The 21,666-nt window shown below is 36.3% G+C and overlaps 1 protein-coding gene across 8 annotated transcripts in view; it reads right to left on the bottom strand.

Moving 5' to 3' along the window:
- Positions 1-303: 303 nt before the first annotated feature.
- Positions 304-21,666, bottom strand: part of SGCE (sarcoglycan epsilon) — a 71,419-nt gene continuing 50,056 nt past the window's right edge. For 2 of the 8 annotated variants that reach the window (XM_027540139.1, XM_027540144.1), the window contains 7 exons: positions 18,801-18,963; positions 16,240-16,451; positions 15,283-15,309; positions 14,372-14,560; positions 3,706-3,749; positions 2,806-2,840; positions 304-816 (listed from right to left, as the gene is read on the bottom strand). In XM_027540139.1, the coding sequence (XP_027395940.1) occupies positions 766-816; positions 2,806-2,840; positions 3,706-3,749; positions 14,372-14,560; positions 15,283-15,309; positions 16,240-16,451; positions 18,801-18,963 (721 nt within the window). In that variant the 3' untranslated portion in view covers positions 304-765. The remainder of the gene's footprint in view (positions 817-2,805; positions 2,841-3,705; positions 3,750-14,371; positions 14,561-15,282; positions 15,310-16,239; positions 16,452-18,800; positions 18,964-21,666) is intronic. The other 6 variants (XM_027540141.1, XM_027540145.1, XM_027540142.1 and 3 more) reach the window with 3 other exon arrangements.

Below are 21,666 nucleotides of genomic sequence, written 5' to 3'. Positions count from 1 at the left end.
AGTCTGGGCGGCCCTTCATGAACTGTAGATCTGAACTGTCAGATCCAAAGAACCACGTTTACCCTACAACACTCCAAGAAGCAGTATATGAAAGAATAAGCTTTACGGGCCACAATGCTATTTAAGTAAATGTGTTACTTACTTGGAACACAAAAGCATACATTCATATATTACAGGAAGTGCTTAATAAAAATCTCATTAAATAAAGAATAAATAGGTGAACCTGTTCTTAGCAATAAAAGATTCCTACTTATACAGGAGGCTATCAAATAGTTTCTGAAGTAAATTTTGCCACACATCAGGCTTCATTAATAATATTTATTTTAAAGATCACTTTTTATCGTAACAAATATAAAGTCATCAATGTTTTACAAATTGTCAAAAATGCCTTAAGTACAAAAAAAATTAGTAAAATGAATGTTATATTGTATATTATTTGGTATATACTTAATACTGTCAACATGCATACCATATGTCAGAAAAGCTCATGCATTATTGGAAGAGAGAAAAAAATGAAAGTGCTATATTAAGACTTCCCAGGTGGCTTAAGTGGTAAAGAATCCACTTGCAATGCAGGAGATATGGGTTCAATTCCTGGGTCAGGAAGATTTCCTGGAGGAGGGTATGGCAACCCACTCCAGTATTCTTGCCTGGAAAACCCCATGGACAGAGGAACCTGGTGGGCTACATTCCATGGGGTCCCAAAGAGTTGGACACAATTGAGTGACTGAGCACTCACACACGCAAAAGTGCTATATTATCTGATTACAAATTCATCGCTTCGGTTAGTTTTCTTTCTTCAGGAATACCATTTACCTGCAATATGTAAGAATGAATATGAGTTTGAGTTAGACATGGACAACTTTTAGACTTTGAGCAAAACAAATTATAGCAAGGTGTAATTTTCTATCTTCTTAACATAATTATGTTGCATTATTTCTTTGCATTTGGTTTTCAACAACAACAAGAAAAAAAAGAGGAAAGTCTAAATTAGTCCTCTCCTTCCTGGAGAAGGAAAAGACTACCCACTCCAGTATTCTGTCCTAGACAATTCCATGGACTGTATAGTCCACGGGGTTGCAAAGAGTCGGACATGACTGAACGACTTTCACTCTTGGGTCAAAGTTATAATGTTTTATATTTCTCAAAAGGTATGGTCTGAAAATTCCTCCCACAATAAACAAAAAGAATGGGTTCTGACTGTGGGATGTATGACTGCATTGTTTAATCACAGCTCTTTAGAAAAAATCATGTGGGTAGAAAGGACAGAGAAAATGAGAGAATCTGAAGGGATGTCAGAACTGATGGCTTCGGCTGGTCTAAATGGTATTACTACTTACTGTCAGCTCTTAACTGCTCTATTATCTGAGCCAGTGCGTAAGTGCAGGATTACAACCCCAGCAGTTAGTTCATTTCTTAAAGTTCTGATGATCTTTTAAGAGAAAACAACTAACTAAAGAAAACAAACTTCAAAATATACTCTCCATTGGCAAATTCCATAGAGGAAGCTCAAATAAAATATCTTGATATCCAAGAGACAAACACTGTGCTTAAATCACCTTCATAAAGAAAACTGTGATATCAACATAATGCTTTGAGGTACTTGCAAAAAGCAAATTATGTAAACCCTGCACAAATGTTGTTGCCTCCTCGTGATACTAAGATAACCAGGATGGAGGGACAGCAAAGTTGTGCCCATGGAAATTTTGACACATCCATAGCACTGAATCTACACATGTGCACACAGAATGGAATAAAATTGATAAACAAACTTTATTTTTTCATTCAAATGAATAGAAAGGGAGTAAGGAGTGTAACGTGCCCATTTAGCTCTTCTCTCCAGGAGTCACAAGTCTATTTGGTGTTACATTTATCAGAGGAAGAAACACAACAATCTATCACAATTATAAAAGATGCTAGGGTGGTTTCTCTCCCTTTAGCATTTAGGTACTTTGGGGACTCACTGAAAACGAGAACAAGTCGAAAATAACCAAGAAGAGATGGTGCAATAATATACCCCAAATAACAGAAAAATATAAGAAAACAAGAAGGTAATAGGCTATAGTGTTAACTAAAAAGGAGATGAAAGCTTTCCTGACTCAAGCAAAATGCTTGTTTCCCAAAACCTGTTTTAGAAAAATAACTTAGAAAATTAGGCTGAACAACCTAAAATCCCCCTAGGGAAATTCATTGGCTCTTATAACACTTGCTCAGGCATAAATTGTCTTTTAATTTGGAAATGGTGCCTATTACTAAAATGTAGCAAGCTAACAAGTCTACTTGCTAAGAATTTATGCAACTATTAAATAAATCTCTCTAACATCATATACTTAGGTTTCTTTATTTCCCCCAATGGGAGGGGAGAGAAGTAAAATCTAGATTTTGTATATATTCAAAAGAACTATTTACTATTTTTCTAGATATTATCTTCCTTCATTCCTTGTCTGAAATAATTAAGAAACAGAGGAAAGACATCTTAGGAGAGATTGAAGCCTATGAGGAAGAAGTTCTAGCATTTTCACTGCAGAAATACCCTTTTAAAATTTTATCTCTTGAAAAAAAGTCATGAAATTAGTGGTAGTAAGGACTCATTTATTTCTTTGCTCTTTAGGCACATTTATAGCAGTTTGTTCCTTCATCAATCACCTGAACACTCACACAATAGAATCACTGCATCAATATATTGAACAGTCTTGTTGAAACATGTTAACATTTAATTAAAACATAGCAATCAAAACTCTGGGGAAAATTCGTATAAACGTTATCTCATACTTAAAATCTGATGAACAACTTCATTATACTTGCCTCAAATCTTTGAAAAGTTGTCAAACGAAAATCTCCTTAAATTCCCCGAAAGCATTAATAGAGAAGATAATTTTTTGAATGAAAATATGCACAGATTTTCTATATGTGCCTAAAGTTTTAACGAGACTTACTTAATAGCTTCCCCACCACAATACCACTATTCATACTCAGAATTCCACATCCAACTTACAGTTTTAAAACTTCTCTTGCTTTTCCAAAAGAGCTACAAAGGCATTACTGGTTGCTTGGCAATTAGAACTAGGAATCAACCACTAATTAGAAGACAATCATGAATAAGTTATCTACTTGGTACAGAGATGAATGAAATAATTGGCCGTGGAATATTTTTAGGGACACTTGAAAGAAATAAACTTAAAGAAAGCAAGTCTTAGGGAAACAGGGAGAATTGTCCGCCATCTTGTTATTGGTCATGTTATAACAGCTTTTTAAAGCTGCATTAAAACCAGGCCAACCATTTTTCCTTTATCCCCCTGAAGCCTCACTGATTAGCCACAATGGTTTTCTTTTGTAAGAGTCAGTTTCAAGCTGCTCACTTACTGAGACAAATCCTGGAAGCATCCAAGCTAAGAATCTTTCATACCAAGGGGAAGAATAGGGAGCTTTGCTGAAGGAAGGGGATTTTATTCAGCCTTCCTTAATTAGACAGGACCTCCATGGATGCTTTTGCTTTAAGATCATTTACGCTGTGTTTATCACTCTGATGCCAATCTATGCAATAATCTAAGCTATTATCCTGAGGTTCTAACTCTGATTAAAGAATGACACTACTGTTTTGCCTTACTTGGTAGAGCTAAAGCTTCATAAATTATCTACTACTAAACAATCTTTTAATCTATTAGCTTCATTCATAAACATCAACTTACTATTTTTAGTACTCACCTGTAGTCTGCTGTTGGGGAATCTGAGTCTGATGTGGCAAGTTCCTAGAAATGATTAACATTTTTTAGTAAAACTGTTTTTATTCACACACATGTAAACAGAGAGCAGGCACATTAGAATGAAAAACTTCATAGCTAGAAAGGACCCCAGAAATCATCTAATCCAGCACAAACATGGTCCCCCAACCCTCACAAGTTTATGGATGAGGAAACCGAGGTCTGAGAAAGATGAATAATAACAATATTTGATAAGATTCAGGGAGTTTCTGCTACCTGTTAAATTTTATCTCATGAGAACACAAGGAGGTAGGTATCAATATTATTTTTCCCAATTTACAGATGAGGAAGTAGGCCGAGGTTCAAGGCTACATAGCTAGGAAGTGGTAGATAAAGATGTGAACACAGGGACTCCTGGCTGCGTGCCTATAACCTGTACACTTTCAGATCCAGGTCTAGATCACATGTACACACTCACAGAACAACATGTATCACCATCTTCAGTCACTGTGCCAAGTCCATGCTCCTCCCTCCAACTTCCAGGAAATGACACTGGCTATCCACCAGCTGGACAAGTCAAAAGTACAGAAATCCTCACTGACTCTCCCCCCCTCATTCAGTCCCCACATCCAATCACTTGGGAACCCTTCATGAGTCTCCTCAGTCTCCTGTGAATCTGTTCACATCTCCCCATCTCTACTGCTGCCTTGGTGGAAGCCATCACCATTTCTCATTTGGGTTTTTGCAACTGGTCTGAATTGTTTCCTCATTCCCGTTCTTGTTTCCTCATCACTTACTGTGCACGTTGCAGCCAGACGATCCTCCAAGGCACAAATCTGACTATGTCATTCAAATGAACACATTTCATTATTTCCTTATACCTACCTGTGAATTAAGTTTCAAGTTTCTTAGTGTGGTGCAGAAGTCCAACCCAACATACCTAGCTCCTATATGGAGCCCTCCCTGCACTGCTTGAAACGGAACCACCACCACCATGGCCTCTGTGACCTCTTGCCGCCAACTAGCCCTCATTTATCCTTGCAAACTCAACCCAAAATTTGTTAGAGTGGCCTCTTGTTACTCCCATAATTTAAAGTATCCCACAAGGAATGTTAATTAAAATATTTAACTTATTACTTTTAATTTAGAAAGTAACATCTCAAGTACCACCTCTTCTATGCCTCTGTCCTCTCCAGGCATTCCTTCCCCAATTAGGTTACCATTCAGCATGCTTTCATATACATGTTCTCACTGTACTTCTCCTCACTTAATATTTAATTGCCCCAAAGTGCCTTAACAATAAGAATGTTCCTATTTTGTATAGTACCCCTAGCAGTAAGCGTACAACGTTTGAATGAACACATACAAAAATGAAGATACTTAAAAAGATTAATGTAACGTGCATGTTCACTGACACACATTCACCCACTCATTTTCATATTTTGATATGAAAACTAGTTTACAAAAATGTACAGTTTAGATTCCGTGTAGAAGAAATTCTAGGAGTCAATAGGGCTTAGATTTTAAGCCAGGGATTTTCAAGGTTTTTTTGTTTCTCTTCAGGAATGGAATTCCTTTTAATTGAAATCTTAAGCAGAACTCTTGATGTACAAAAGAGATAAATGTGAGGTTGCCTGGGTTGAAACAAGGGAGCCAGGAATGCCGTCTCCTTTGTTTCCTTTGCCTCTCATGCTGGCCCCTAAGGCATTTTAAAGAAACCTCCAAGAAACAGAGTTTGAAAACCACTGATCTGAATCATTTCAGCCAGGCAAATATTATGCTCCAAATACAAGGGCCTAAACTGGAAAACAGGACATGCTAGTTAAACATTGTTTAAACTCTTAAACTAATCCATAGGAATGTTAATGACCTCAAGTGATTTTTTTTTTTTAATTTCTATTCTATTTAAAAGATATGGTTAAGGAAATAAAATCAAATTTAATTCAGTTTGAAAAAGTTACTTTATAATTCATCTCAATAATCACATTCTTTTTTTTTTTTTGCTATTACCTATCAGCCCTATTTATCCTTGTGAGGTCTCAAGGAGTATTTTTCTTTGTTTATTCTTTCAGTACTTCACAAAATGTATTTGTAAATGCTTTTGATCACAAAAGTAAAAAGATGAATTTACAAATCACGGAAAGGACATTAAGTTATAGATTTAAAGATGGAAGAACAAACATCTTTACTACCAAAGTCAAAAATGTAATTTCATTGGCATTTGGGAAGGGGATATTTGCCCCTTCAAGAGGAAACAAGAGTTTTGTTTTAACATCTTAGGTACAACTAACTTTGGGTCTATTCTACATTGGAAACAAATACAATATACCTTACACACACACACACACACACACACACACACACATCCTCATTTCCTATCATCTCTAGCTCTATTTAGCCTATTGATGGATTAAATCAATACATTTTGACAAAACAGAGACACCAAACAGGACAAAGAAAATCTCAAAAACCCTAGATAAAGATAACCAAACTCAGAAATCAAGCTGTGAATGACGTGGCTGCCGCCCACTCCCACCCCACACACTGGTCAGCCCTCTTACCCTTCTGTGGAGCACAGTTTTCAAATCATAGATCTGAGTCGATCTATACCCTGTAATTTCTTCTCTAGCCATCATTTTTTCCCCCTCTTCTGCTACAACTTTCTAAATAGCTATGGGGTTGGTTAAGTTTGAAGAGAACTGATTAGTTGAGAAAGTGCCACACACAAATAAGCAAAAAATTAAGAGAAGTATGAGCAACTGTGTGTGCTACATTGGTTTAGAGATTTAAAAGTATCTGCAGCGTGTGTCCCAGTTGGTTAACGATGTACATATGCTCCTTGCAACTTCAACGGAAACTTACATGAGTTGCATATATGTAAGCACAGTGTGTACAAAAAGGTGCTCAACAAAAAATTTGTGGAGATTCAACCTCCTCTGTCTCCAAGGTGTATACACATACCTGATTTTGTGGTTGTCCAAACTTGTGGCTACGTGTGAGCCTGTGAGTGTTAATATACCTATGATGGGCGTATTTGAAGTACGTATTTCATTTAAAGGCGGAAGGGATACCTCATAAGAGCGCTGCTTAAGGCATACTGAAAAAATGCCCCACTACTGACTTCGCTATAGCTGAGCAGAGAATGCAGTAAGAAAATGGAAACGTTTTCATCTTTGGTGAAAGCAGGTTGCTAAAGGCAATTAGACAGGAGAGTGGGGTCTGACTTCAAATAGAAGTCCTATAATCCTTCAAAGAAAGGACCTTTATAAAGTCATAAGACTATTTAGAATAATTAAGTTATTAAAGGACTAACAGAAAGATTATTATGGGTAAACTGAACTATGTAGAGAAAAGATTTACAAAAACTGTAATTCTCTGAATTATCAGCATTAATTATTTTCTATTTTACTACCATTAATTACAGGTATTTAAATAGAAAATTATGTAAATTAGCTATTGCACAAACTCTATCCTTTAAGATAGCAAAGGTAATAACTTGCAAATTAACAAATAAGTGATTTAGGGGGAGTACACAATCATTTATTATTTGTATAACCATTTTAAAGTAATTTGATGTTCTTGGATACCCCGTAGAGTTATTCTATGAGTAAGGTTGAGGATTATCAACTCATTATATTCCCACTTGCTTGAAGACCCAGAGCAAAGAAAGGTTAAGTGATTTCTATAAAAGCCACAGAATCTGTGCCAGAGTTGAAAACAAATGACATTAGTTTAGTTACGGGGAACACAAAACACTTCTCTTGTGAATTAGTATGGATTCATTTAACAATACGAAATAGTAACATCTTTGGGGCATTTCTCAATTATCAACAAAAACTGGTATTACCAAACCTTAAATTTTCTACAAATTCTTTTCTACAGAAATGCTGATTTGGGTCCTATGACTACTTTTACTAAGGAATCAAGTCATTATTTGGCTCAAAGAAGGAAGGAAGGACACAAAGAAATTGGAAACATCACCACAAATTTAAATTTCAAGATCTAATTTTAGTTAAAATCGATGTAGAATATACATGCAATATAAAGAAGAAAGGCGATATTTGTTTATTTTAGGTTTTTCCCTCCTACTTTTATAAAGCCAAAAGCAAGTCTACCACAAGTTTAAAATGGAGTCAAAATCACTAGAATCAAAACCCATCAGAGAGATATACTTATTGCTTTTAGTGTATCCTTGCTGAATTTTTTAAAAAGTCAATGGCTCTGACATATCCTTGGCTGCTTGACACTTCTTGTCAACAAGAAATTATTATCTTCATCTCCAGAAAGTCTCTTCAACTGATAATAACTTTTATTGAAACCTAATTTTTTATTTATGGAATTTTACCATGAAGTTGGTTCTCACTAGTACCCAAGGGAAGACAAATGGAAAAATACTTTAGGTAAAAGCAAAATGATTAGTTACTAAATATCTATAATTAGAAGACTTAATTCTACTTTTATACTGATAATTTGTAAAAGATTAAACACAACCTACTTCCTGTTTTGAGGGAGACCAAATCACCCCAGATTAGGTGTTACGTTTAGCATAATGAATAAGGAAAATTTTGGTATAGCCAAGTAAAATCTTCCTGGAAAATGTCTGGATTACCTTCCCTTATCATTCCTTACATAAACTCTTCATTGAAGATGCCTCCCATGAAGGAAAAATCAACTGATATTGATGTTGGTATAAGAAAAAGATAATGAGGAGGCAGATCTACCCCAAAAAAGACTGCATGATACATTATAAATTTAAGAATAAATCATTTTTTAGAAAATTGAATATTGGGGAGCCTCTGGTCAATGCTGTCCATAAAACTGCAAAGTGAGTACAATTTCCTGGGTGGTTTTTATCCTTTCAAGGTTTACCATTTCTCCATCCCATTAAGACATCATTTTCTAGTCATCACTCACCTCTCACTTCTCCACACCATCCCCTTCTGCAATTTAAGGGAGTGTGAAAGCAGAGAGGTTGATGGGCATAATAAACTCACGAAGCCCAACAGTCTAGACTGCCACATGTTCCTTCGCACAGACCCCTCAAGGGGAATTAGGAGAAACTGTTTCCCTCCCACCACCCTCAGCAGAAATGCCAGAAAACCTGAATCCTAAAATGGAAGCACTTCAAATATTTAAAAGCTGGGATTCCCAATTTTATTTTTCCTGCTCCACCATAATACACCCTAGAAGCAGGGCCCTGGGATCTGTATTGTTAAAGCCTCACAGGGGAGTGTGGCCTCAAACTTGGTTTGGGGATAACCAGGCTAGATTATCTCTCAATAGTCCTTTTAGGACCTAAAATTCTATGCCTTGGAATCTGACTTTCTTAATTTAAATTACGGTGTGTTAGTCGCTCAGTCATGTCTGACTCTTTGTGATCCCCATGGACTGTAGCCTGCCAGGCTCTTCTGTCCATGGGATTTCCCAGGCAAGAATACTGAAGTGGGTTGCCATTCCCTTCTCCAGAGGATCTTCCTGATTGAAACCGGATCTCCTGCATTTCAGGCAGATTCTTTATCATCTGAGTCACCAGGGAAGCTCATAATTTAAATGAATATAAAAGCTTACCTATGGGGCCTGGCGTGCTGCGATTCATGGGGTCGCAAAGAGTCGGACACGACTGAGCGACTGATCTGATCTGATGAGATTCATCGTGTGTGCTAAGTCACGTCAGTCGTGTCTGACTCTTAGCAACCCTATGGACTGTATGTAGTCTGCCAGGCTCCTCTGTCCGTGGAATATCTCCAGGCGAGAATACTGGAGTGGGTTGCCATGCCCTCCTCCCGGGGATCTTCCTGACCCAGGGATCGAACCTGCGTCTCTTATGTCTCCTGCGTAGGCAGGCAGGTTCCTCACACATCAGTTAAAACTATATTATATTTTTGATATTATGTCTTTGGTAAGAAACATAACATCTAATCACAAAAATGATTCTTTGGGCAAAGAGAATTTACTCTTATTTTTAAGTTTTTTTTTTTTTTATGTGCACAATTTTTAAAGTCTTTATTGAATTTGCCACAACATTGCTTCTGTTTCATGCTTTGGTTTTCTGGCCAAGAGGCATGTGGGATCTTAGCTTCCCAACCAGGGATCAAACTTGCACCCCTTGCACTGGAAGGGGGAGTCTTAACCACGGACCACCAGCAAAGTCCCTAAAGCAAACTGACTTTTAAGAATTACTTGAGAGTGTGCTTTCTAGCAATAAATTGTAATAAGTCAGGAAACTGCTTTTAGTGGAAAAAATTCTTCCTATTAACGGTCACATATTCACTAAGCTACAAAGACAAGCTGTTAAACACAGATGTAAGAAGTCTGACTATACTTCAGGGTGGGGGACATTTTACAGAAGACCTGACCAGTGCTCCTCAAGACTGTCAAGGTCATGAGAAACAAGGAAAGTCTAAGACACTGCCTAGAGCAGAAGAGACTAAAGAGATATGCCGATTATTCTGTCCTAGACAGAATCTTGGAGAAGAAAAAGCTCATTGAGGGAAAAACTAGTGAAATCTGGGCTGGGGTGGGGGGGAACAGTCTGAAGTCTGGTTAATAGTAAAGCAGAAATGTTGGTTTCTTGGGCTTCCCAGTTGGTGCTGGTGGTAAAGAATCTGAGTGCCGATGCAGGATACATAGGAGATGCAGGTTGAATCCCAGGGTCAGGAAGAAGCCCTGGAGGAGGGCATGACAATCCACTCCAGTATTCTTGCCTGGAGAATTCTATGGACAGAGGAGCCTGTGGGCTACAAAGAGGTGAACGTGACTGAAGTGACATAGCACGCATGCGATGTTGGTTTCTTAGTTGTGACACATGTATTATGGGACAGTAAGACGTTAACAACGGGAGAACTGTGGTGGGGGCACCTCTGTGAACTCTGTATTATCTTTGCAACTTTTCTGTACCTTTTAAATCAGTCCAGAATTAAAGTTTATTAACCAATAAAGACACTGGGGCTTCCTAGGTGATGCAAGTGGTAAAAAAAAGTCTGCCTGCCAATGCAGGAGACACAAGAGATGTGGGTTTGATCCCTGGGTCGGGAAGATCCCCTGGAGAAGAAAACGGCAAACCACTTCAGTATTTTTTGCCTGGAAGATTCCATGAACAGAGGAGTATGGTGAGCTACAGCCCATGGGATGGCAAAAGAGTCAGACACAGCTAAGCACACACACGAACAATAAAGACATTAGCAAACATCAAATAAATATGCTTTATATTTCTATACATGTAATAATTTTAAGCTCATCTGTGCTGTCTGTCTAATCTGAAAAGGAGAAGGAACAGAAAATAACTTCCTTTCTAGCAAGTCCCGTGTCTCTGGACCTGCTCCAGTTACCCTTTCTACTATCTGTTCAATCACATTGCCTGTAGCCTGAATCAGAAATCCTAGAGGTCAATGATCACAGCATCTATCGCTGACTTGCTATCAAGACTGGTAAATAATCTAATCCTGGTTTTGACCTGATTTAAAGTCTCTTATCCATACCTCAATTTTATTATCTGCCAATGATTAAACATTTTTTACTATCTAATTTAAGGGGCCAGTCTGGAGTCATATGAAGCCTTCTACCAAAAAAGAAGGTTGTGTAATTGATAAGTGACAGTGGCAGCATCCCCATTACACAGCTTTCTCTAGACTGCAGTGCTACAAGGCTTGCTATACATCAGACTGACTTCTTTAAAAGACCCAAACAGGCTTCTATGCAGCTCTGAAGAAAAGCTTTGAACGTTCTTAAGCCTTGCTTAGAAGTCAACATAAACGTGCAACCCTATCTTATGCCTAAATATTTCTGATGTCAAATCTGAAGAATAAATACAAAATGATGTAGCTATCCACATTATGAACAATAAATTCAGTACAGTCAGTATGCCTATGTGAAGATGAAACTCATGCCCTTTTAGAAAAAGTTTAATAAATACCAGGCAGCTCTATCCAAGAATATACCTGGTTATCAAGTTCTGTAATGCCTCATCAAATATAATATCTCATTTTAACACTGAGAATTCAGTTTGATCCAAATGACCAAAATATTTATGTATGTGTGTACCTGAGCTGAAACAAACCTTCAAAAACAGGTTAGGAGCAAAAACTGAATTCGCATAAAGGACAATTGTGATGAACCCGATACAATAAATTCCCTATTTTCTGGCATGGTTGGAAAATGAGGTTAATCACATATTCTGGCTTATAGACAGTTACCATAGAGACCATGCACATATTATCCATTTCCAAGAATAAAAGAAAGATAATATACACTCAACACCGAAACTACATCGAATGTAATTTAATTTTCCTCTGATGAGTCAGACGCACTTGATGATCTTGCAGTGGCTCAGAATAATCATTGTGAACATCATCAATTATCTATGTACCCTATTTATATAGAAGTGCTAGTTAATGGACTTTTTCCATTAGCAGAAATATGAATAATATAAAGGTTTTCTGGACTTAACAATACATGTATGGTCAAATTGTTGCAAGTTCAATAAAATAATCTATTGCATTTGCAAATAGGGAGATCTGATCAACATAATGACAGTCTTGATGGGGTTATGGAAGGACCAGGAAGATGCATTTATTTATAAACTAGACAGGAAATTTTATTTTACTTGGGTATTAGTAGCAACACTGTCAAATCCTAGTCACAGAGAATCAAAATAAAGCTTAAGGAGTTATCCTTATTCTCAACATATATAGTTAGAAAGCACATCTAAAAAATGACCCAGCCTTTTATCCTCCCTTAAAGTTTTACTGACTTATTGTAAAGTCACATTAAATTTCCCCTATTCATTGTAATGAATATTCTTCTCTTCTAAAATTTGACAGCACTGTTATTTTGTCAGTAGAAGATTCCCAAACTTCGTTCTTTACCTCTTCTGATCCTTTCCCATGGATTCACAGGGCATATTAACACACTAAAGGCTCTGAGAACTCCCCCAGTTTAAACCAAAAAACAAAAAGTCCTGTTTCTCAAATTTATGTGACTGCTTCTTTTTTGAAGATATATATCAACCTTTGAAGAACAGGTATTGACATTTACTAGCATTCTTAGGGAAAGAATGTGAGAAATAGAAACTTGAAAGAATTCTTCAATTCTTTTCAGTTTGAAAATGAACAATAAAGCTGTTCATAATTTCTCCTGTCATCTAAGAAAGACAGGAGAGATTGCAAAATTGTGAACTATTACAATATTCTTGGATACTGTAATATTCAACATTCTTGAATTTCCTAATTTTTCTCAACGGCTTCTAATAATCCTAAGAAAGAGGTTTCACAGTGACCCCACTAACCATTTGAGGACATAAAAATCCATCAGTTCCGTTCAGTACAACTCGATTTTGTGAAACTTTAATATTTATATCAATGATAGAATATTGTTTCCAAAACTCAAACTTTTAAACATATGCCATTTTCCCTACTGCTAATAGATTGAATCAGTTACTCACAGACACACACATACACACACGTACACACAAATACATACCTTGGCCTATTCAATAATAAGAGCATACTGCTAGAGGACTTCAGGAAAATATTCATAACACTTTTAAGAGTTTCATGCTCTACTGACTGAGCTAGCTAGGCATGCTTTCGTAATACTTTTAGATTGGCAAAATCTTTTGATAAATTTATAGCCTGTCTATACTACTCATATTAATCACTATTTAATCTTCAAATTACCACATGTCATTTACATGGCTGTAAAACAAGCATTTGCAAAGTAAAAATGTACCCAATATGCTGTTCAAATAAATCTCTAACCAGTAAGAGGTTACTTTTATATCCTATCCTAATATCTATGTGTGAGTATCTCTGTATGTATGTATGTCTGTGTGTTTGGGGGTGAGAGGGATAGATATATTCATTCTATTTACAAAAGTCAACTGAAAAAGAGAAGACTCTCAAAAGTAAACTGTGACTTCCTTAGGGAAACTGAATTTAACCCATTTTAACATATGTTTAAAAAAGTAAGAGTCGTGTTCTTCGAAGTAAATGACACTTTCACCTACAAGTTCTTTACACTAAAACAGAGTTTCTAGATATATCATGGGTTCTCAGGAACAAATGGGCAATCTCCTCAACTAATTTCCTCTACACCTACCCCTTACAAAGGTGTCCTCCAAGCTTTCTGACCACAGTCCTTCTAGCACAACAGAGAAGGTCTGTACTAAAGTGTCTTTACAGCCAAAATTGGAACTATTCATTTTGATATATAAGAAAATCATTTAAAAAAAAAACCCCAAACCTTAAAAACCCTGAGGCAAAAATTTAGATTAAATAGCTCTCTGGTAAGATCATTAAACAACAGGTTAACAGAACCAAATAATTCTAATAATAGCTTTAAAAAATAATCAATTTGCTATGCTTTAGGATATGCCTCTCTTTTCACAGTTAACTCATCTTTGAGCAAGCATATGTGAGTTCATTCATTGTGCTAACATTAAGGTGAATGTCATCTTGTTTAGACTAGTGAAGGAAAAAAAAAAAATTTCCTCAAAGTAATTTTATGTATGTGCCGTGGGGTTAGGATCTACACTATCAGTGTTCTTTGGGTACTTTTCTCCTCCAGTTATAAACAAACAAACAAATGCAACCATAATGAAGAGCTCTGGTCTTGAAAGACATTAAGCAGATACATTCATGCATTAATAGTGACGATTCCAAGTGGACACTTACTGCTGCGTTTGCATCAACGGCATATTGGTGCTCTCATAATTGTCTGTGTGTAGAGGGGGTATGATTTCTCCAGTCACAGGGTGAAATACAGGAAGTGTGGACAGGGGCCATGCTATCTCTCTATTCTTGGACATGTCACGAAGTTCTTTGGTGGATTTCTGAATCGCACTATGATGGACCAGTTGGATGCTAGGTCAAAAAGAAATAAAACAACACAGATTTAAAATCACATATTAGCTCCACAGATTATCAGTTTGAAAAAGTTACAAAATCTTTTTTTTTTAAATAAGAAGACATTATTGCACTTTGGGCATTCTACAAGTTATTTCAGAAAAAGATAAGTTTCACATACTTTTAACAACAAAACTGAAAATTAGAAACTAACTTTTAAATAAATGTTATTTCTCGTTAAACTAAGCTATAAAGCACTGTGTTAATATTACAGCCCTAGGTAGCAAACTACTATTCTATTTAATCTCTACGATTAATATAAAACTACCATAGCTTTTATACTGTTGCTTCTGATGGGGCATTTATACATACTCACATAAGTTTCATTTTATGGTAGGTTATTACTGTAGATTCAGGAATACGTGTATGAAAGGTCTTTTCATCTGTTCTCTGGTTTATAGAAATGCAGATTGGGAAATCACATAATATAAATGGCAAGTTAATATTCTGAACCTGAAATATTTTAGGTTTAATTTTTACCTATATAATCTTAGTTTTCACATCTTTTTTATTCTCTACCCCTCCTAAATTTCTCTATTTAGAAAGCAGCTTTCACATGTATGAAATAAACTATGAAAGATGATGAATGAAAAAAAAGCATGACACATGTATGGCACGTGATGAGCAACTGAGACATGAGAAAGAAATGACAAGAAAATAACAGGAAAGAAGACACTTACTCTGGTGTTTGCATGTTTCTCTTTTCCCTAGAAACAAAACAAAATTTATGAATTAAATAATAGCATTGAAATTTGGAACATTAAGACTATATGCGCACAGATCTCGCATGAGGTGGAAATGCTGACATTGTTACTATTAAATGCAACCAGGCAGCATTTGCCAGCAGGTTTATGACATTACTTGGATGAATACACACACAGAAATGGAATACTGATGAGAAACACAGGAAAAAATGGGAAAAAATGGAGATTAAGCATCGAGCTCTTGGAAATAAATTCTATGACATAATGAAATCAGGCTACATGAAAAAATGGAAGAATTTGTTACTTGCTGCTTTATTAATATTTTATCATTTGCTTTGTCACCCTGACTTCCAGATAATCTCAGGAGGTTATTTTAATTGACACAGATGTCCTGAAAGCACTAACTATTCATGAAGTGAAGACTCATTGCTCAAATTATCATTTTATTTTCATTACTTAACTCCTAGGTTTATATATATCTACATAGGTACTTTTAAACATTTAGGTTGTACTGCCCTGCTTGACATCCAGAAAAATTGCAAGAAGAAATCTTAACCATCATTTCTGATCAAACTGAGACTGAGACAATTTATTTAAAGTGCAATTACCATGTCAATAGGTTCCACAGTCTCTGCTTACACAGGACGGCTTATATAACCAAAATAGCTAGCCTCAATTATCCTTGGGACTGTTTTGGCAGTATGAGTTTACATTTAGCCTTAATCATTTTTGAATATAATAATTACAACCTCTAGTTTACTAGACTCAAAACTATTTTAATTCATTTGAAAGGAATAAAGTACTGTAGTTTGACTTGAACAAAATTTCATTTACAAGGTGTTTTATGAGCTAAATGAAACTTGGGTTTTAATGGAATCTTATATATTATCTTAGCAGTTCTATACTTTTTTATTAGTGTTTTAAAGTACTCACACTCCTTCCCGTCGGCAGCACATGATATAAGCGAGTATTAGAAAAAGGACCAGTGCTACCGCCGAGGGCACAGCCAGGGTAACTAGGAAATCCGTGTAATAGTCTCTGCTTTTCAAAGAGTCAGAAGGGGGTTTGTACTCTCCACCATCAGGCAAAATCCCTTCTCCACGAATCACTTCCTGATAGGTGGACACTTGCTTTGTTTTATCAACCTGATACAAAAGAAGATAATTACACATGAAATTAATAGTTGCAAATATTATGACAGCTTAAGATCTAGACATACCAAGACAGACTAATTTCTAAAAAGCAACCTTTCCTGATTACTTTATCACCTTGAACTTGCAATTATTTATGGAAACTAGGAAGAAGTAATAAATGAAAGTTAACAAATTAAAAGTTTATATTGGCCTTTCTAGGTCCTTCCTACAACATATATACATACATATATATGTACACAAAAAATGTGTACACGTGTATGATTGTTCTTTTTCACTTTACTTCCCCCAAAGCAAAAATCCTCCACATGACTATGCATACTTCTTGTTTCTTAGTGACAAATCTCTAGTGCAGATGTCAACAAACCGTCAACTGACTGATAACCAGTATGCAGGTATGGTTTCTAAGGTTAGTGAAAGGGAGTCAAAAAAGAGAGGGAGAGAGACACTTTCTAAATGCCTACAACTTTGATCCTCTGCCATCCAGCAGACAGGAGTCATTTTTAGGAAAAATAAACTATTTTCCTTAAAAATAATTTAAGGAACATTCAATGCTATTGCTTCAGTAAATTCTATCCCAGGCACAAAAAATGTATAACACTTGTACTATATTAATTTACCTCCACACTAACTGAATTGCTTTCACTAAGCTGCATTTAATTATGCTAAGGGTTTTATTGAAGGACACAATAAAACAGCCATGTGAAATTTGTTACTACATTTGTTCCCTGCCTTAAAAAATATTGGGGAGAATTATCTGCAGCATTTTTCAGTATCCTCGCCCTTAAACACCACTTGAAGAATTTTGCTACTGATATAGTGCTAGGATATCTTTTGCCAAGGAATTGATGCTCTGCCTCCTTTAAGAATGAGAACTAAATAACAAATTAACTTCCTCATTTTACCAGGGACATTAGGAAGCTTACTGTCAAACTTGACCTTAGGCTTTATGTTTTGGTAAAGTGCAGGTCCTGATTTTCCAGTTCTTTTATATTTGCTCTATTATGCTTATTTATCTGACTCTTATTTAAGCGTCTTGAAATCTTCTGTGGTAAGATGTAACCAATACATACATACATGCAAAAGAAAAAAACAAAAACTCCCAACCTTTCTTTTTATGCAGTCTCACCACAGAAAATGCAGTCTTCAAAGCATGTCATTTTTAAACCTTTAGAAATTAGATAATTTTCCTAACCATGAATAGTGTACAGCTCAAGCACAGGTAAAATGGCATCTCCAGGGCTCTCTGTCTGCTGCTCTGGTGAGAGGGATCTATTTAAGTTACGACTGCAGCCACTCCATCTTTTGTGTGCTTTTATGATTAGCACATGGCCAAAACATTGAGCTTTGCAAATTCAACATTCATTGAGTGGAACACGTAAACCACACAGCATCTGAATACTTTCACTGAGTTTGAGAAAACAGAGAAAGAGCATTATCTTCCTAAGGCACATGTGACGTGGAAAGAGGATGCTGGGGCACAGGGCGACGGGTGCGAAGTGCTTCAGTGTGAGCAGGGTGTTCCCCGTCCCGGATCTGGGACAGGCACCTGCAGCTGGTTTGCTAAGACATCACGTGACACTTGTGTTTGTGTGTCAATAACTTTGTTCAAATGTCAACTTTAAACTTAGACCTAACTCACCACCAATCATTAAGAGTGGACTGAAGTTAAATCTAAAGGTCACTAAAGGAGTAAACCAACATTCCTAGCTTCCAGAAAGGAGGATCAAAAATATAATAGAAATTGTATGTACAATATCATATGTATCTGACATACATATGAAATCTTACTCACATGTTCCTAAGTCTTTGAGCATGCTAATTAAAAAGTGATTTGGAAAAATAATATTTAAGAGGTTCTGGGTAAGATTCTAACTTTCCTCTTCTTTTCCTTTATTCCTTGATCTTTCCCGACAATGAGTTTCCAGGACACAGAATCATAGCACACTTTTGCTTTAGTTTCAGATTTATCATTGCACTCCAGTCTTGCCTTCCAAAGTGGGACAAGGCAGCATACTTGAGGCTTCCTGCCCATGTTACACAGACTCCAAAACTTGACTTAGTAGCCACCTGGATGTCCGGGGGATCATTCAGACCACCTGCCAAGCTAATCCGGCCCCAACAACTAATCAAGAGTAGACTGAGTACAAAAGTGGAGGCACACTATCTTAAATGGAGGCACTGTCAACGGTCTCACCAAATCCCTAAAAGTCAAGGGAAGTCAACTGCAGTTAACAAAGTAAACCCAGGATTTGTTCCTAAAAGCAGTTCAGGTTTTAGTCAAATGCTATCTTCGGCCACATCACTTCTAGCTACAGTTGCAAAAACAAAATAAAAACTCACCAATGAAATTTTGCACCAGTCAATGTAAAATTGAGTACGGAATTTTTTGTCACATGTTATTACAGGCTCCATTTCTTGACTGCATCTCAATTGATTCTGAGGATTTTCAACTTCTCGTAAACAAGAAGAAAATGGGACGTCGGCACCAACCATGACATAAACGCTGCAAAAATGTGAAATTCTCAGGTTATCCTTTAAGAAAATTGGAAACACTGAAATAAATCTACCCTGAAAGCAGGATTTATCCTTTTGAATTGAGGGATTATCTAGAATCATCCCTAAGGTAGAGGCCTGGGCTTTTAAAGCAGTGATTCATGTAGGGGCTTCTTTCCATTCTTTCCTTTATTCAACCAATATTTACTGAGTGTTTTGGTGTACAGACACTCTCTTGACTTTGTTACTTCCTAAAAATTTTTTCACCCTGTATCATATTTTGATTAGATTTGATAGACTCCATTCAAAATATTCTTAAATTGTTTAAATAATATTATCACTAAGATAATCATCAGTAATAATTCTTCATCTAATTTCATTTTAATAAGATTGTGATATTACATCCTGAGGTGTGGAACTGCAGGCAGACCTATTCTTTCTAATAGTTCTATCTTTTAGGCTTTTCTACGGCACAGAGTCCCTACTGGTAGGTGCCTCAATACAAGGTCTCTAAATCTTTATCTAAGAAGCTGACGTAAGAGAAAAACTCCTGTTTAGTAAACACAAATTAGGCAAACAAAATTTATTTTCTTGATATGTATCTTGGCAACTAGGGGAACTCAATTTAATTGACCAATAAGAGTTTCACAATAAAAGAGAAGACAGATAATAGTGTTTAAGTCATCTTGGAGCAGCTTGAGCAGCTAGGGATTTCAAAGGTCTTTTCAAAAGAAAAGGGAAAACCAGAAGATTACTCTAAATAAATATTAGTTATTTTCTTAATGACAGTGCCATTATTACTTATAAAATGGAATAAACCCATCAAAATTCCTGCCATCTTTTTTACAGAAATTGACAAACTGATCCTAAAATTCATATGAAAATTCAAGTGACACACATGCACACAAAATTCTTGAAAAAGAGAAACACAGTTGGAAGACTCACAATTACCGATTTCAAAACTGACTACTAAGCAGTAGGAATAAAGAGAATGTGGTACTATCATAAGGCTTGGCATGTAGACCAATGGACCAGAATTCAGAATCCAAAAAGAAAATCTTTAGCAAGTTGATTTTGTCACAGGTGCCAAGACAATTCAATGAGGGAAAAAACAGTCTTTATGGTACTTTAGAACAATTGGCTATCCACATGCAAAAGCAAGAAACTGGACCCCTACCTCACACCATATAAAAAACTGACTCAAGGAAAAAAAAAATCAAAAGCTTAATGTAAGAGCCAAAACAATTAAACTCTGAAAAGAAAGCAGGAACAAATCTTAATGGCCTTGGATTAGGCAGTAGTTTCTTAGTTATGACACAGAAAGTTCCAGCAATCACAGGAAAAAAATAAATTGCATTTTATCAAAATTTAAAACTTTGTGCTTCAAAGGGCATCATCAAAAAAGTGAAAAGGCAACCCACAGAATGAAAGAAAATATTTACAAATCATATATGTAATAAAGGACTTACACCTATAACATATAGAAGACTCTAACAACTCCATAACAAAATGACAAATAACCTAATTTTAAAATGACAAAGGATCTGAATATATATGTCTCCAAAGAAGATATACAAATGTCCAATAAGTGCATGAAAAAATGTTCAACATCATTATCAGCAGCAAAATAGACATCAAAACCACGATGAGATACCACTTTACATCCATTAGAATGGCTATAATGAAAAATACAGACAATAGGAAGTGCTGCCCAGGATGTAGAGAAATTAGAACTCTCCTACTCTACTGGTGGGAATGTAAAATGGTGCAACCACTTTGGAAAACACCTTGGGAGTTCCTCAAAAGATTAAATACAGAGTTACTATATGATGTAGCCATTCCATTCCTAAGTACATACCCTAAGAGAAATTTAAACACATCTATCAAAAACCTTGTTCATAGCCACATTCTTCGTAATAGTCAGTAAGCAGAAACAATTCAAGTACTCATCAACCATCAAATGGATAAAAAGTAAAATATCCATATAATACCGCTCAGTCGTGTCCGACTCTTTGCGACCCCGTGGACTTTAGCCTACCAGGCTCCTCCGTCCATGGGATTCTCCAGGCAAGAATACTGGAGTGGGTTACCATTTCCTTCTCCAGGGGATCTTCCCAACCCAGGGATCGAACCTGGGTCTCCCGCATTGGAGGCAGACGCTTTAACCTCTGAGGCACCAGGGAAGCCCCCCATATAATATTACTCAGCCATAAAAAGCAATGAAGTACTGTACATACTACAACATGGATGACCCTTGAAAACAATATGCTAAGTGAAAGACGTTGGTCCCAAAGGACCACATATTGTATGATTCCATTGATATGAAATGCCCAGAATAGGCAAATTCATAGAGACAGCAGGTAAATAAATTGTGGTTGCCTAGGGCTGGGGGTTGTAGTGGTGGTGACTGCTAATGCATGTGAGAAGGGAGTGTCAGAAGGATAAAAATGCTCTAAAATTGACCGTGGTAATGATTGTACAACTTTGTTAATAAACTAAAATATATTGAGTTGTATATACTTTAAATAGGTGAATTGTATAATATGTAAAATATATCTCAATAAAGCTGTTTTTTAATGAAATGAAATAAAAGCATGGCACAAAAATTCAAAGTTATGTGACTGTGAAGCCACATCCTTAATTAACAGCTGTGTCCCAGAGCACACTTACACAGATTCAGCTGGTTGTGCTTTATGTCAAGTTAAAAATTTAT

The sequence above is a fragment of the Bos indicus x Bos taurus genome, chromosome 4, assembly GCF_003369695.1.
Source record: "Bos indicus x Bos taurus breed Angus x Brahman F1 hybrid chromosome 4, Bos_hybrid_MaternalHap_v2.0, whole genome shotgun sequence".
NCBI lineage: Eukaryota > Metazoa > Chordata > Mammalia > Artiodactyla > Bovidae > Bos > Bos indicus x Bos taurus.
The sequence above is the reverse complement of the archived record's forward strand: the minus strand, read 5'-3'. Positions and strand labels throughout refer to the sequence as shown.